The sequence below is a fragment of the Heterocephalus glaber genome, unplaced genomic scaffold (genome assembly GCF_053883595.1).
Source record: "Heterocephalus glaber isolate CG9 unplaced genomic scaffold, H.glaber_assembly_v1.0 deba00001497, whole genome shotgun sequence".
NCBI lineage: Eukaryota > Metazoa > Chordata > Mammalia > Rodentia > Bathyergidae > Heterocephalus > Heterocephalus glaber.
Window position 1 is genome coordinate 45,452,991 of NW_028258320.1, and position 17,184 is coordinate 45,470,174.

The window sequence follows — 17,184 nt, forward strand, 5'->3', positions numbered from 1 at the left end:
AAGATTTTTGTAATATGCTTTCTATATCCTTTTAAATTCTGTAAAATCTATGGTAATGTCCCTAGATCTTAATATTGTAATTTTAAAAATGTATAACTGATATTGTGTAACAGGAAGAAAAGGTCTAAAAGAGCAGGGTAATTGGGAGGGCTAGGGGAAGGGAAAAAAGAGAAAGGGAAAAATATGAGAAGAGGAAAAAAATGGAAAGAAGTTCTTTGCAAATAGGGAAGGGTGGAGGGGGTGAAGGGAGGGCAAGGGAAGGGGAAATAAAATAAGAACCAAGAGACTCATGTAATGGTGCAAGATCCCAATGATGAATGTAACTGTATTGTATACCTAAAATGTACCAATAAAGTTAATGGGGGGGGGAGAGAAAAGAATAAATTTTCCAAACTCTGTTTTTACACTGAAAAAAAAATAGCTGAGATATAGGACAGCAAACAGAACTTTGGGCTGAGCTAGAGATGTCCTGCCCTATTGTCTTCTACTTAAAGGTAGAAGAGCAGAAGGCAAGGCTGTGGACATTTGGCTATATATTTATAATAGCTAGGATGGGTAAGTGGCAGGCAGCTCTTAGTATCTTCAGTAGAGAGTAGAATTACTAAACACAAGAAACACTGAATAATACATAAGACAACTATTTCACATGACTTGGATATGAAAAATAACTAAAGCAAAGATAAACTATCAAATATGAGATGTCATCCCTTCCAGTAGCCATTAGCAAAATGCTTCTTAGGTGTGTTCATCCCAGGCATGGTGGTGCACACCTGTAATTTCAGCACTCTGGGAGGCTGAGGCAGAAGAATGGCAAGTTGAAGCCAGCCTGGGCAATTTAGTGACTTAGCAAGTAAAAACTACAAAAAAAGGGCTGGGGACGTAGCTCAGCACGAATTCCCTGGGTTCATTCTCAGTAGTGGGAAAAAAACAAAATAAACATACAAAAAAACTGCTCAAGGGCTGTGTTTCTCAAACTACTGTGCACACAAATCACCTGAGAATCATACTAAAATGCAGATTCTGAGTTGGTAATTCTGGAGCAAGAACCATAAAGCTCCCAGAAGATGTTGTTGATGCTATCAGCCCAGGGACTAATTTTGGACATTATTTTCTTATAGGCTCTGAGCCAAAGTCCGGACAAGAGCATATAGGAATCTCTGATTAAACAAATATTAGTAAAATTCTTTCATGTAATATTTTGCACAACTCTTAATATGCTAAAGTGACTGTGAAACTCCAAACTTGGGAGATGAGAAGATTTACTAAAATTAACTTTTTTTTTTTTTGGTACTGGGGATCGAACTCAGGTACTTATGCTTGCAAGGCAGGCAGCCGAACCACTGAGCTAAATCCCCAGCCCCTAAAATTAACTGTTTTTGAACCTACTAGATCAGTGGTAGTGAACCTATGGCACATGTGCCACAGCAGGCTGTTTGTATCATTGAAAGGTCTAAAAGGTTTGCCATCACTACTAGGGCACAGGAACTCCTTTTTTTTCCTGGAGCACCTATCAATACCACATAGAAAACTGGAGGAAAACCTTTCTTAAGAAACTCTAAAAGCCTGTGCAAAAGTTGGTCGTCAGTCCCACATGACCTGGGGCTTTCTCTTCTCTTTAATCAAATCTAATAGTGAAAAAGAGATTGATTATGTTAGCATTCTATTGCTATGAAAAAAAGCCTGAGAAAATCAACTTAAAGGAGGAAGGATTTTTTTGGTTCATAGTTTTAGCCAATGGTTGCTTAACCTGGTGGGTTTTGAGCCTGAAGTGAGGCCATCAATCATGGCAGAAACATATGATAGAGGAATCCTACTCACCTTGTTGCAGCCAGGAAATGAAGAGAAACAAAAGAGTTGAGGACAACATATAGCCTTCAAGAGCACACCACAAAGCACCTACTTCCTCCAACTAGGCCTCACCTCCTGAAGGTTCTATTAGCTCCCAATAATGCCATCAGTTGACAGCCAAGCCTTTGGTGGATGGGCTTGCAGGGGTGGGCATTTCAGATCTAAACCATAGCAACTATAAAGAGGTACCTCTTATATAAGTATGATATTCCTTTCACTTTACTTCTAGGTAAGGGCATCTTTTCCTGGAGTGAATGAGAAGTTCCTGAGTGAATACTGCTTTTCAGGTGCCTACATCCTCTCCCTCCTTCTGCAAGGCTATCACTTTACAGACAATTCCTGGAAGCACGTTCATTTTATGGGCAAGGTAATTTGGGTAACTATTTGATTGTGGGAAAGTTGAGTGTTTGTGGGGAAGTTTGGTGGTAGTGACTGAAGTAGGTTTGGGCTTTAAAAGGTGAGTCAAGTTTTGCCCTATTTTGTTTTGTTCTACCATTCCACTCAAGCTGGCATTCTGTGTCAACCCCTTCTAGGAATATCAGTGAGGTATGGGTACCTCTCTAAGGAGAGCTACTTGCATCAGAAGCATCTTTCTGCCCACAGAATAGACAGTAATTTTTATAAAGCAACAAAAAAAAATCACAAATTAAAGTAATGTAACAGATTTCAGTAACCATAGTGGTTTTGTATACTAACTCTCCCTAAAGCCCCTGCCCCATGCCAGAAAACGATGATTATAGTTTCTAAGAAGAAGTAAAGGCTTTTTCAGTTGTTTCCAACAAAGGCTGACCAACCTGACATTGCTGTTTAAAGAAAGGGACTGAGTAACTGTGAATGGGGTCATTGTTCAGAAGCCAGGTTTAGCATGAGCCTTGAAGAAGTAGCCTCCTTGCTGTGCCTCACCATAGCGCCACCTACAGGTATTCATTAGCTGTGTGACACATTCTTGAAAAATAGCAAGAGCAGTATTTCTCTGCGTTTTAAAACCAATGTCCACTAATGACAAAAAGATTTTACCGTTTTAAAAATATAGTGATTTGAAGAAAGGAAAGCATCAAAACAGAGGTTATAGCAGCTCCAAAGAAACTAGTACACTCTTTTCAGTGCTAACCTTGCTAATTCAAATTCATATCTTTTCTGTTTTAATATTCCAGACTTCCTTCTATTCCAGCAAAGTATATTTTATACAGTTTTGGAGGATCTATGTTAAAGTTATAAGTAACATTCAAGGAAGTCCTAATTTTTATTCTTTGAGCTCCAATGTATGGTTCAATGTTTCTAAGGCTTCTTGGGCACATGCAGCCAGATAAGGTTTCCATCCCCCCACAAATGAAAGCGGACCTTTTACAAATTATTAATTCCTGATATTGGTAAGAGTTTGGCCGCAGGGGAAATTTCAGCATGATATTGATTGGAGTATGAATTGGCATAACCTTTTGGGAAATTAGTTTTGACAATATGTGCTAAGAGTCTTAAAATATATACATCATTTTGTCCAATTACTCCATTTCTGGGATTTGTAAATAATTTGGTTATAGTGAGTAAAAGTAAATGTACAAGGCAGTTCATGCCAATGATGATGACACAGGAGTGATGTAGAAATATCTTAAGAGATACGGACTGATGTTCACAAGGTATTGTTAAATGAATTATTCTATATAGAGTTTCATTACACTTTTTGTAAAAAAAAAAGTGTTCAGAGAGAACTGGAATGATGAAATTAAATGAAAACAAAATGAAAACAGCAGCAGTTTCTGAGTAGTGAGGTATGGATGGTTTTGATTTTATTTAGGCTTATCTTCCTAATTTTTCTACTATGAATATGCACAACTCATGTAGTAAAAACATTTCCAAAAATATTATTCAAAGACTATCTATATTCCATTAAGTTCTGAGGTGGAAAATATTCCTAGGAAGATGAGAGGGTCAGAACATGTTTTTTTTACTATTTAATAAGAAACTTTTCTTGTGCATATACAGTCTTCCAACTTCTATAAAATAAGATTGACTTGCTGAGATTAACTCCCAGTTTTTTTTCCTAGTGAAGCCCTGGTTTTATATGGATGAGTTTCCTGGCCTGACAAGATATTAAAGGCCAAAGACTATCATTCCCTTATCCTTTTGTCTGTTTCCTCTCACCTCCCCTCATCCATCTTCCCGACCTCCCACGTTCATATAAACAAGAAAATAAGAACACAAAGCTCCAAAGGTTTATTTGAGTTAAATTCTTCTAGGCAGAAGAAGTGGACAGTCATTTACCAAATTACTTTCTGAGCTTTAGGAATACAATAGTGAGGTTCCAAACTCTCTTTTAATCACTTGCTGCTCTTTTCTCCATAACCCCATTCCCAGCATAGAATATAAAATTAATCAATTTAAATAACTGTACAGGATGCTTTCACCTGTTTGTTGCTCAGTGTTACAAATGAAGTTGCCTGAGAACTACAGATTATCTTCTTGGACCACAAACAAAGATTTTTTCCACTCTTTGCAGATCCAGGGCAGCAATGCCGGATGGACTTTGGGTTACATGCTGAACCTGACCAACATGATACCAGCTGAGCAGCCATTGTCCGCACCTCTCTCCCATTCCACCTATGTCTTCCTCATGGTCTTCTTCTCCCTGATACTGGCCGCAGTGATCATCACAGCCTTGGTTATATTTAAAAATCCTTCATATTTCTGGAAAGAAATGGTATAGCAGGAGCAGCTCAAATCTGCTGGCTGGAGTGGGAAAAAACACTTGCCCAGGGAGTACTTTTCTCCACACAGCTGTGTCTAGGGCCTCCTTCCCTACTTGTCAGAGCCAGTCTTGACCAGCATGAAGCTCTTTTGGCTGAAGCCTTTCCTTGGGAGATATTCACTGCCTTCTGGCTCAAGGGTTTTCTAGCAGACATGGTCTCTTCTGTGTCTTGCTGAGCTACCTTCTTTTTCTTTTGTATTCTGTGCTCATGTGAGTCATAAAGACTTGCCATCTTTCATGATTTTTGCTTTATAAAAAAAAAATACTGACTTTGTCTAGAAGAACTGAGAATTTTGAGTCCTGTGCCAGTAAATTGAACTAGTTAACAGAAGAATCTCAGGTACTGGTACAGTCATATTCTAAAAATTCCACTCTCCTGCTTCACATATATTAAGAAAGCCATATAATGCCTTTGGAGAGAGCAGATACATATCTCATTCTGAGGCTGCTCTTTGGGTAAGAGAATGTTTTAGAATAGGCATATATGTGCTAAGGCCAAAGAGTTTTGCAAGGGAATCTGTGTGCTCATGCAGTTAATATAATTCTAAATCCCCTTAATATAGGGATGCGAATGAGTCATATATTCCTGAGTTATGCCAAAGTGCTACCAAGTGTAACACACAGTCCAGAGATTTTTAAAAAGCAGATATATAGCGTGGGCCTTTAGATATTAGGACATAATATGTGGTAGGTATATACATGTTATGAAGAAAAATACAGTTGTAACTCAAATTTAAGAAAATGCATCCTCCAGTGCTTTTGGAGTTTTTATTATGTCATGCACATAACATAAAATTCACCACATTAACCTTCAGTTAGTACAATTCAATAGCATGTAGTACATCATCACTGTTTGGTTCTATACTATTTCATCACCAAGAAGTTGACTGGAAAAAAGACTGCACTTGGGTATGGTCAAACCACAGATCTTTCATTTAACGGCTAAGTGTGCTAAACAACTTGCACCATAAAGATGAGATATCAAGTTTTAAAGCCATGCGACATCTTATTACCCCAAGGTTTAACTTTAGTGCGAGTATGATATTAAGCAATATGCTTTTTCCCTGTCATGGTATTTTCACATCAAAATGTGCTGGGAACTAAGTCTGTAAGTGTTGTTGCTACCTTTGTTACATAAATACGGATTTTATTTACTTTCCCCATAGAATATTTCATAAGGGAAGAAGTGGCTATGGACTTTATCATAGAAACACAAAGAGCCTCTATTCCTCTTGTATTTAAGGATTAAAGTTTACCTGTTTAGCAGGATTGGGTGTTGATGTATTATTCTTACCTTAGTCCAAGCCATCTGTCCATCTCTGGATCTGGAGACTGACTGTTGAGCAGATGAGAGAAGGAAAGTTCTCCCATAAACTAGATGCCAAATGCCCCTTTTCTCTTGAACAGTCAAGTCATACTCTATAACAGTCAGGTGAACATAAGCTTAATAAAGCTGTGGACAAGAACTTTTTTCTTTTCTGCTACTCATAGTTTAATTTGCTGGACCTTGATTAGGGATCAGAAGCCAAATTGGTATATTCCAACTCTCTTTTTGGTGGCAATTGGCTATATTACTATGCTGCTATTAACTGAGCACTGGTGGTATATCATAGTCTATACTCAAGTGCATTGTGTTCATTTTTCATTTCATCCTCATAACAATCTTAAAAAGGTAGCTATTAGCACTCCCGATGCCCATGGCAGAGCTGAAAGTCAAGCCCACATTTTCTGCCTCAAGTTATTGCTTTTTTCTTTTCTAAAAACTTTCCCTCAGCAAGTTGGAATTGGAATTTACAAGTTTCCTTCAGAGAACACAAATCCTTTCTTATTTCGGTCTTTTTGCCAAAGTTCAAAACAAAACAAAACCCTTTTAGGTATTTGGGAGCCAAACTCCACTTGTCAAAATCTCAAATTATGAAGATAATCAGTAGGTGCAACCTAATTTCAGTTCTATTGAAGGGAAGGTTGGTTTTGAGGCAGATGCAGGAGTCTGCTTTGAGCCATTCTGGATGGACCCAAAGAAGATGGGTCACTATCAATTAATTTTAATATTGGATTGGCCAGTGGTTATTATTAATTACTGCTCATCCCTGAACTTTCACCCAGGACTAAAAACTTGGTTCTGGTAACCCTATCTATTTATAAGGCATGAAAAAACCTTAGTTTTTATGAACTCACAGTTGTTACTTCTGTAGACAAGAGAGTGAAGCTATATAATTAGGTTGTGTGTGTGTGTGTGTGTGTGAGAGAGAGGTTTCAACTCATCTAATTCTTAATTAGTAAGAAATATAAATTGTGATATAAATAAAAATTTTTTAAAGTACACATCATTTTAATGTTGTTCATACCTCAACTAATGTCAAGGTCCTTGCAAGAAACAGATACTATACTTCAAACTAAGGAGAGTTTGAGAAAGTGACTGAATGCAAAATAGTCTCATTTCAACAAACAGTCAATATAAGTTATTGAGCTTTTTAATATTAAGTTTTCAAATCTGTAGTGTATATCATTCTTTGTAGTGTATATTTACAAGATATTTTCTTAGGACTAATCACATTCCAAGTTCTACAAGTGGCTAATGGCTAATATATTGAGCAGCATATATGTAAAAATATATATTTAAAGTTAAAAAGACAATAATCCAGGCTGGGGATTTAGCTCAGTGGTTCTGGCGCCTGCCTTGCAACCACAAGGTCCAGAGTTCAATCCCAGGTACAAAAAAAAAAAAAAAAAAAAAAAAAAAAGACAATAACCCTTTATTGTCTTTCCCTTGGAGAGGAGGAGGATTAACAACTAAAGATGCTGTAACATTCTTGGTATTACATTACATATGAAGTTTTCTATTATTCTTAAATGACCGTTTTTAGATACTGAGAATTTTGCTTTATTTCTAAGGCTTTGCTGCCTTTTGTGCAGGCAGAGATGCTTATTATTTGGGACAAGATGCCTGATGAGAGACTTTGGGAAATTTTTCCTGGATTCAAAGATAATTCTTGATGTTGGCATTCCTCAAAATGTAAATTTGAATATTAAAGACCAACCTTTTAAAATAGCTCACATAAGAATAAAATTACTGTTTTTAAAATATATTTTCATTTACTTTCAGTTCAGCTGGTCTGGTTCCTCTCTAATCCAAATTCAAATAGTTGCTATTTTGTTGGAACATGATTGTTGCTTATAATTAGCTGCATTAAGTAACTATATGTTTCAGTTGGTGTTTTTATTTTTTATAACAACCTTAAAGTTTACCACAGTAAACATTAGTTTTTATGTTTATGGGCTTGCAAGTCAGCTAGGCAGCTCTACTTCAGGTGGTGAACATGCATCAGTCCTGTTACATCTATCTCTTGTTCTCCTTGTACAGTGTCTTCATGAGACTTGTTCTCATGGTGAATTCAGGAGCTGATGAGAGTGAGAGGGATCTAGAATTCTCTTAAGGTCTTGGACAGGACAGGGCCCTTGTCACTTCCACCCACTTAATTTGGACCCCCAAAAATCATACAACCAATATCAGCAAGTTAGAGAAATGCTAAGAGGGATGACAAAGTCATATAGCAAAAGGCATGGACAATACTAACAGGAAAGGAGTGAAACATTGGGCATTCAATATATAACTGAAATGTAAAATGTGTTTCCTATAAATTACAATTTACTTACCATGCTGTTGTGGTTTGGATCTTAAATGTTCCCCCAAAATCTCATGTGTTCAAGGCTTGCTTCCCAGTGGATGGTGCTATTGAGAGAGGTGGGACATTGTTGAAGTAGTTCATTGGGCTGTACCTTTGAAGGGTAAATATTGTCCCCAGGCCTCCCTAGTCCTCTCCTTCCCAGATACCATGAGATGAGAAGCTCTGCTCCACCATGTTCTCTGCTATGATGCTGTGTCTCACCACAGGCCCAGAAACAATGGCACTGAGTGAACATGGGCTGAGACCTCTGAATGCTTGTGCCAAAGTAAACCTTTCCTCCTTTTATATTGCCTTTCTCATATTTTGTCACAGTAACAGAAAGCTGATTAAACACACTTGTCTTCTGAAGAAATAGTTTCTTTAAAAAAATTATTATTTCCTAGACTTTAGTCTACAACTTTTTTTCTCCAGTCTTAACTAAGATGCTCTGGTAGCTCCCAAATTAGTTTTACATTCTACATTGTTAGATTTCCTAAGCAACTACGTGTCTATTTATTTTTCTTACATTATATGTTTAGGACAGTGTATTAGCTAATTACCCAACTTTTTATTTGCACATGAATCTAATATAATTGAACACAATCTGTTTTATCACTGGTATAATGAATTTTTCATTAATAGGGAAAGAGGTACCTGCATGATATTATCTTTAGTCCTAAATCTTTTTTTTTTTTTTTTTGGTACCGGGGATCGAACTCAAAACTTGCGCTTGCAAGGCAGGTGGCTGCACCACTGAGCTAAATCCCCAGCCCCATGACATTATCTTTAGATAAGCAGCCTACAAGATTATTTATTAGATAAAGGCATTGCTAAACCTTTTACTTTTTTCCAGTTAGATAAATTAATTTCTAAAGTTAATTGATACAATAATGCCATTTCCATTATCAGCACTGGAGTTGAGTTTTTGTATATCCGTTTTGCATGTATGCTGAATAGCAAAACACAGATTAGGCAGTGGCAAATGAGATATATTCATTTGGGAAACAACATCACTCCTTATAATGAAATTCTCAGAAGGGAGGGAGGAAAGGGATTGGTGTGTTTCTGGGACGAGCTAAACCAAACTCTCCTCCTAACACTGATCCTCCTCCCATTTTCTACTGTGAATAATGCTACCATTACCTCAACCAACCAAGGTTGGAATCAACTCCATCCATAGAATCTGTTCATTTTGCTTTTATAATATTTTCTATTTTGATTCCCCTTTCTAATCTTATCAGTAAAGATCTATGGTGTATTTCACCTGCACTGATACCAGGAATGGTGGTTTTGCTTCTAATCATTGCTGCTAGGAAAATCTTTATGAGCAGAAGGCTCAATCACATTGTTCCCCAACTGAAAGCATTGGTAGCTATTACCTTCAAAATAAAACCAAACTCCCCTGCAGATATACAAGGCTTCAACAAGCCATGGCTATTAGCTTCCCTCAGGTTCGCATTCAATTTTACCCCGCTGATGTTCCTTCCCTATACTCCAGCCACAGAGATTGATTCTTCCTCTGACACTATTCAGATTATCTGAACTTGGAATACCCTTGCCCTACTCTACCTTTAAAGCTAAGCTAAAAATTCCACTCCATCAAGCCTTCTCTAAATCACCAAGTCAGAATGATTCCTTGGCTCCTACTTGTGCCTCAATTAGAAAATCCAGACTGTTCTGTTCAGTAACTGGATTAAGTTCCTTGGGGCAAAATATGTGACCTATTTCTTTTGGAAAAGTAAAGCTCTGCTAACCTAACAGTCCTAACCAATTCCTTTGTCCATGTGGTTTTCTGCTACTTGACTGCTGTCCTTCAAAATCAGCTGCTTCTGCAGTGGGCCAGCTCTATTGTATCTATGTTAGTTTTCTGTGCCTTAGGAGAGTCCTCTCTGCCTTGCCCTCTGCCTTTGGGAAGCCACTGCCTCATTCACAGTCATTTAAGGGTTTCTCCCAGCTCTTTTGCCCTGTTCTCAGCCTTCAGTGTATTATTTCCCATTGCCCACACCCACCCTTAGAGGCTCAAGAGGTGCATGACACATCATGCCAGTCTACGTGCAACCTTTAAAAGTTGTTGAAAAGTTTACCTGGTTTCTTATTTTTCCTGTCTATGACAGATTTTTCTCTTCCTTCACTCTGTTAAAGATGAAAGCAGGGGCCAGGGATTTAGCTCAGTGGTTCTGCTGCCTGCCTTGGAAGCGCAAGGTCCTGAGTTCAATCCCCGGTACCAAAAAATCAAAACCAAAACAAAATAAAGATGAAAGCAGGGTCACTTGCAGGAATTTAATTCAGATCGCTTTTAACAAACTATGATTTTGTACTGTAACCATCTGGTTAGAAGTTATAATTTCTTGCCATATGCACACAATGATTAAATGAGTAAATAAATCATATGGTATTTTTTAAATTTTGGAATATTTTAAATTACTATTTTAAATTAACAAATAATAATTGCATATATTTATAAGCAACAGTTCTGATCTGTTTATACATTGTAGATTCAATCAAGCTACTTAACATATCATTTACCTAACCAATTTACGAATTCTTTGTGATAAAAATATTAAAAATCTATTCTATTAGCAGGATTATTCATACTTTTACAAAGTTTGCAAACAGACACACAATTCATTATCATACACAACTAAAAGCCTCATTAAATCAAATAGATTTCCAATTTCCAGATTTGAAAAAGCAACAATTATTTTTATTCCACATTGACAGTTTCCTTTGATATACCAAAGCTCTTTTTAAAATAATAGAAACTCCGCCCCACAAGCACAGAGGAGGTGAGCCACTCCCAGTGCACAAGAGGAGGCTTCTGGGCTGCCTTACCCTCCACCCCTGCCCCTGTGAGTACAGAGGAGGTGAGCCACACGGGCACCAGCAGCAGTCCCCCCCTCCCCATTGAAATGAGAAGTCACATAAACATGTTTCAAAACCATCTTCCAGATCACCTAAAATAACCCCAAAGGGAAATGAGATGGAACATTGTGATACTCAACCACCGGACTCCCTGAATTGGCAACAAAACAGGATCTGGAAAAAATGAAATCAGAAATAATTTCTCAGATAACAGCAGAAATTGTGCCCATAGTGCAAGATATGAGTAATAAATCTAGAGAGGACACAGATTAAAAAAATAGAGGAGCTGAGGAACATGATGGAATCCCAACATAGGAAACAAATAGGATCTATAAAACAGATGCAAACAGATTTCCAGGAGATTAAAAACTCCATTGAAAGTCTATGTAGCAGAATGAACCAATGTTAGGACAGAATTTAGATATAGAAGATAACATTGCAATTAGTGACCAGGAAAAGAAAAATTGCTTCAAAATTGTAAGGAACCATGAGAAATCAATCCAGCAACTGCTAGATGATGCAAAGAAGAATAACGTAAGACTGATTGGAGTCAATGAAGAAACAAGAGAGAGTGCAGATGACATAAAAAAAAAACTTCACAGAAGTGATGGCAGAAAACTACCCAAGCAGGGGAAAAGAACTTGACATACAGATAAATGAGGCATATAGGACTCCAACTACCCTTGATAAAAACAAATCTACACATAGGCATATAATAGTTAAGATTCCAGAAACCCAACAGAAGAACAAACTTCTACAAGCAGTTAGAGAAAAGACACAAATCATATACAAAGGAAAGCCCATCAGAATTACAGCAGACTTCTCTACACAAACCCTCAGGGCAAGAAGAACTTGGAGTGACATATTCTAAGCCCTAAAGGAAAACAGCCTCCAACCCAGATTGATGTACCCTGCAAAACTATCTTTCAGAATTCATAAAGAAATAAGATACTTTCATGGCAAAGAGCACCTTAGCAATTTCGTGAATACCAAACCAGCACTCCAAAAAAGTTTAGACAATAACTTAAGAAAAGACAATGAGGATCATAAACCCCAGGAAGCCCCCCAGAATGAATCCATCGGGCGGGACAAGAAATTGAAAGCAAAGGAGGAGAATCCAACAAACAGAAAAAGTCATGACAATGATAAATCAGTATGTATGAGTTATAGCCATCAATATTAATGGCCTCAAGTCACCAAAAAAAAGAAATAGACTGGCAGAATGGGTCAAGAAGCAAGATCCAACAATATAGTGCATACAAGAAACACATTTAATTCAAAAAGAAACTCATTATTTGAAAGTTAAAGGGTGGAAAACAATACTCCATGTGACAGGAACCCCCCCCCTCCCCCAAAAGCAGGAGCAGCTATCCTCTTTGCAGATCAAGTGGATTTCAAAGGAAAATCTGAAACACTCTGGTCCCAAGAATTTCAGATATGTATAAATCTATTGTGAACATGTGTTTTTATTCCTCTCAAGTAAAAACATAAGAACAGGACTGTTGGTTCTTAACAGTAATACAAGAAATTTCTATATTGTTTTCCAAAATGGTTTTGTCATTTTACATTCACATTAGCAGTATTAGAAAGTTCTAACTGGTTCACACCTAAGCTGACATTTGTTCTTTTAAAACTTTTAACTTCATCTCCCTAATGAGTGTATAATTCAATCTTGTTATTGTACTGATTAGTATTTTTCTGATTCTAGTGTTGCACACCTTTCCAGGTGCTGTACTGGCTATTTATCATCTTCTTGTGTCTACTTTTTAATTGGGTTGTTTATTAATGAGCTGTAAAAGTTCTTTATATATTCTGGTCATAGGTTATATGCATTATAAATATGGTCTGTTTAAGGACTACTTTTTGTTTTCTTAATGATGTCATTTAAAGTTCTAAATTTTGATGGAATCTCATTTATCAACTTTTTTCCTTTTATACATCATGTTTTTTATATCCTAGGAAAATCTTACCTACCCTAAATCCATAAACATTTTCCCTTAGAATTTCTTCTTAAAGTTTTATAGTTTTAGTCTTTCATATTTCGGTTCATGGACCCTTTCAAGTTATTTTTATGTATGGAAATAAAGAGTTGAGGTTAATTTTTTATATATGGATACCAGGTGTTCTACTGCCATTTGCTGAAAACACTATCTTTTGCTCTGCTCTTGAATTGCTCTATAAAATGTTAATGTTAAATAATCTTTCAAAGCTCAGTGGACCATATATATGTGGTTCTATTTGTAGATTCTCTGTTTTATTCCAATGATCTATATGTCTTTCCTTACACCAACACTGCCTTGATTACTGTAGCTTTAGAGGAAGTCTTAAAAGTAGCTACTAAATGTCTTCCAACACTGTTTTTTTTTTTTTTTTACTTTTCTAGGTCCTTTGTACTCCTACATAACTTTTAAGTTTCAATATCCAATTCTTCACTTATAGCAAGTATATACAGACCTGAATTTTTATATATATCTTGTGTTTTCTAATCCTGCTAAATTCAAGTACAAGTTCTAGGGGCTCCTAGAGATTTCTTAGTATTTTCTCTGTAGATGATCATTTCATCTACATATAAAGATTTTTTTTCTACCTTGCCAGTCCTATCCTAATTGTGTCATTTTATTGCCTGACTATTTTGGTTTGGGCCTAGGTTTCAAAGTTTAATGGATAGATGAAGAGTTGGCATATCTGCCCTTGTTCCCCACCTTTGAGAGAAAGCATTGTATCTTCTCCATTCATATAAGGCATTTTTGCTGGAAGTATGGAGTGCATGATTTTGATCTGTTGAGAAGGTTCTGTTCTACTTCTAGTCTCCTGATAGCTTTTACCATGAACCACTGTAGAACATAGTTCGATACTTTTTCTCCAACTAGTGATAGGATCATAACACTTTTTTCTTTCCTCTGTTAAAATGATGACTTTTGGGGGTGGATCTTCCAATGCTGAACCAACACTGCCATCCCTATAATAAAACCATTTTCTACATACTGCCAGATCTGACTTCTAATAGTTTGTTTTGTTAAACAAATTTCTATGTTCATACTTTTTTCTTCTATTATCTTTATCCAGTTTTAGTATTAGCATAATGTTGATTTCCTAAAATGAGGGGAGAAGTGTCCCTTCTTTTTTCTGCTTTAAATGTTTGATGTAATTTATCAGTCAAAGAGCCTGCTGTTGTCATATACGTAGGTTTTTAAGCTTCGAATATACTTTCTTTAATAGGTGCTATTCAAATTTTATATTTCCTCCAGAGTTAGTTTCAGTAATTTGTCTTCCAAGGTACTTCTTAGAAGTTGTCCAATTTATTTCAAAAAAGATTTTTGTAATATGCTTTCTATATCCTGTTAAATTCTGTAAAATCTGTGGTAATGTCTTCTAGATCTTAACATTGTAATTTAAAAAATGTATAATTGATATTGTGTAATAGGAAGAAAAGGTGTAAAGGAGTAGGGGAAGTGGGAGGGGTAGGGGAAAGGAAAGAAGGGAAAAGAAAAAATATGAGAAAAGGAAAAAATTGAAACAAAATCTTTGCAAATAGAGAAGGGTGGAGGGGGTGAAGGGAGGACAGGGGAAGGGGAAAAAATAAGAACCAAGATACATTATGTAAAGGTACAAGATCCTAATGATGAATGTAACTGTATTTTATACCTAAAATATACTAATAAACTTAATGGAAAAAAATAGAAACTTATAATGTAGATCAGCACCAAGGACTGGTTTTATGGAAGACAGTTTTTCCATAGCCAGGGGTAGGTGTTGGAGGGTTAGGGTTAGTTTCAGAATGTTCTCAGAAAATAAACAAGCTGGGCTACCCATGGCACCTGCCTGTAATCCCAGTATTATGGACGGTTGAGGCAAGAGGATTACAAGTTTGAGCCAAGTTTAGACAATTTAACAACTTAGTGAGACCCTGTTTCAAAATTAAAAATTTAAAAGGGCTGGGGATGTAGCCCAGTGGGAAGTAAAAGGATCATGATGTGATATATATATGTACCAATTCCCCAAGATGAATGTATTTATTATGTATTGCAAACGTATGCTATTTTTTTAAAAGTACACAGACTTATAAAAGAATCTAATGCTGTGACATGACTCATGTGATACTGTGAGTGATGGGGAGCAGCTGTAAATACAGATGAAGCTTCTTTTACTTGCCTGCTGTTTACATCCTAATGTGCTGACCTGTTCTTAACAGGCCATGATCCAGGGACTCCTGATGGATGGATAGTTCTATAATTACAGAGTTACCTTTTGATATGCAACTTATTTTTTAATTTTGAAATGATTTTTTTGCCAAGTGAGATTGAAAAGGAGGGAAAGGTGGAATATTCTGCACATATAAATGATCAATAGTTTTTAAAATTCATACTCAGCACTGATTCTACATTTTTTTGTTGTTGTTTTTTTTTTCTTTGGTACAGGGGATCGAACTTGGGTCCTTGCACTTGCGCAACAGGCGACGAAACCACTGAGCTAAATCCCTGGCCCAGTCTACGTTTTTTTTTTATGGTAAAGTATAATGCTCCTTCTTAGCTCTGTAGTCTATAGGCATACCATAATTGTAATCAAAAGCTTAAAAATATGACCTTTTGTGCTGTTTTACATCTCTTGGATTTTTACCTCTAAAATAGTCAACTGAACTATCTTCTTAAAATATACACAAAGATTGACATCCATGTGAAGAATATGGTATGAAACTGCTCTGGCCTGCATAGTTAAATCCATCTGAAGGATGTATTTTTTTAAGGTCTGGGACAAGCCAATCTATTGCTATAATAGAAACAAGTTATTTTAAAATTTTTATTAAAATTTTCAAATATTTACTAAAGTATAATAATAATATACACATCCATGTGCTCAGTGCAAATTATTATTATTTTGCTAATCTTACATAAGTAAGTGCTAATTATAATCTCAGATGGAACAGGATTCAAACTTCCTGAAGAGCTCTGTGCTACAAGAAGAAAAATGTACTCTTTTACTGATAATCAAATGCTAAAGGTGGGCAAAATCAGTCCACAATGCATGGTGGTAAAGTAATAGGGGGTACAGAAAGATGCATTTTGCTAACTAAAATGGAACAAAGCAAGAGGAATTTTGTAGGCCAGGACTATAGCAGCTCTATTTATCTACTCCTTTTAAAATAATGCGGTTAAAGAGAATATACTTTTGGTATAGCAGCAAATCAATGAGTATATTACTTAAAGGCAGTCTCTTGTAGAATATTTCTTTTAACATTGAGAGGTGGGGAAAGATAAATGAATCACTGCTGTAAGTTGTAACTTTTCCTTTTCATATGTTTGCACCCTGAAACCTTTCTTAATAACCTCTACTGAAACATACATTTGTGAGATAATTCTAGTAGGTTTTAAATGTAGATGTTTTATAGTATTTATGGAGAATTATTTTTTCCCCAGCAATTCCTTCTTACCTGCATTTCTAATATGCTATGTTATATAGACCCATCAGTAGTAGGTCAGTTAAAGCAGGTAGAAGCAATCTGATCATATCTGTCATTTGCCTTATTTTTTCTCAGAACAGATTTTTTTTCTGGTGTATATAAACTTTTCCTTTAGGTCTATCCACTTGATAGGAATAATTTTGAGTCATTTTAAATCCTGTACATGGCAGCTGAAGAAGTGAGACAAACAGGAAAAACTGGGTAATTTGTGACAAAAACTTGAATCTGATTTTATAGAGTAATTTAGTTCAATATAAAATTGAATTTGGTTTCAATTTCCTATTGAAACTTACACTCTTTCATATAATGTAATTGTAATCCTGACTTCACATTTAATACTGATAGGAGAGAACTGACAGTAGTCTTTTAAATACTGTATTTTATTGACTAACCTTGTCTTTTATCTTGTTCAATGGAAGGCAGTGGGCTAGGATTAGGATGTAGACTTATAATCATGAAATACAGCTAAGTTATGCGGTAAAAGAAACAAATTTTTGGCTTAACTGGTACCAAATGCTAACCACTATAAAGTTAGGTACAGATGAACTGACTAATTGGTTTTGAAACTTTCAGCCATAAGAGAGAAGTGACAATCATTTAAAGAT

The 17,184-nt window shown here is 36.1% G+C and overlaps 1 protein-coding gene and 1 pseudogene across 6 annotated transcripts in view; both read left to right on the plus strand.

The window, feature by feature from the left end:
• Entpd1 (ectonucleoside triphosphate diphosphohydrolase 1) overlaps window positions 1–6,916 on the plus strand; it is a 166,583-nt gene extending 159,667 nt beyond the window's left edge. For all 5 annotated transcript variants that reach the window (XM_004838561.3, XM_087185002.1, XM_004838562.3 and 2 more), the window contains exons 9-10: window positions 2,078–2,215; window positions 4,343–6,916. In XM_004838561.3, the coding sequence (XP_004838618.2) occupies window positions 2,078–2,215; window positions 4,343–4,549 (345 nt within the window). In that variant the 3' untranslated portion in view covers window positions 4,550–6,916. The remainder of the gene's footprint in view (window positions 1–2,077; window positions 2,216–4,342) is intronic.
• A 385-nt stretch (window positions 6,917–7,301) lies between these two features.
• LOC147825667 (ubiquilin-1 pseudogene) overlaps window positions 7,302–17,184 on the plus strand; it is a 45,021-nt pseudogene continuing 35,138 nt past the window's right edge. Inside the window, exon 1 of the transcript XR_015440376.1 lies at window positions 7,302–15,627. The product of XR_015440376.1 is annotated as a ubiquilin-1 pseudogene (transcript). The remainder of the gene's footprint in view (window positions 15,628–17,184) is intronic.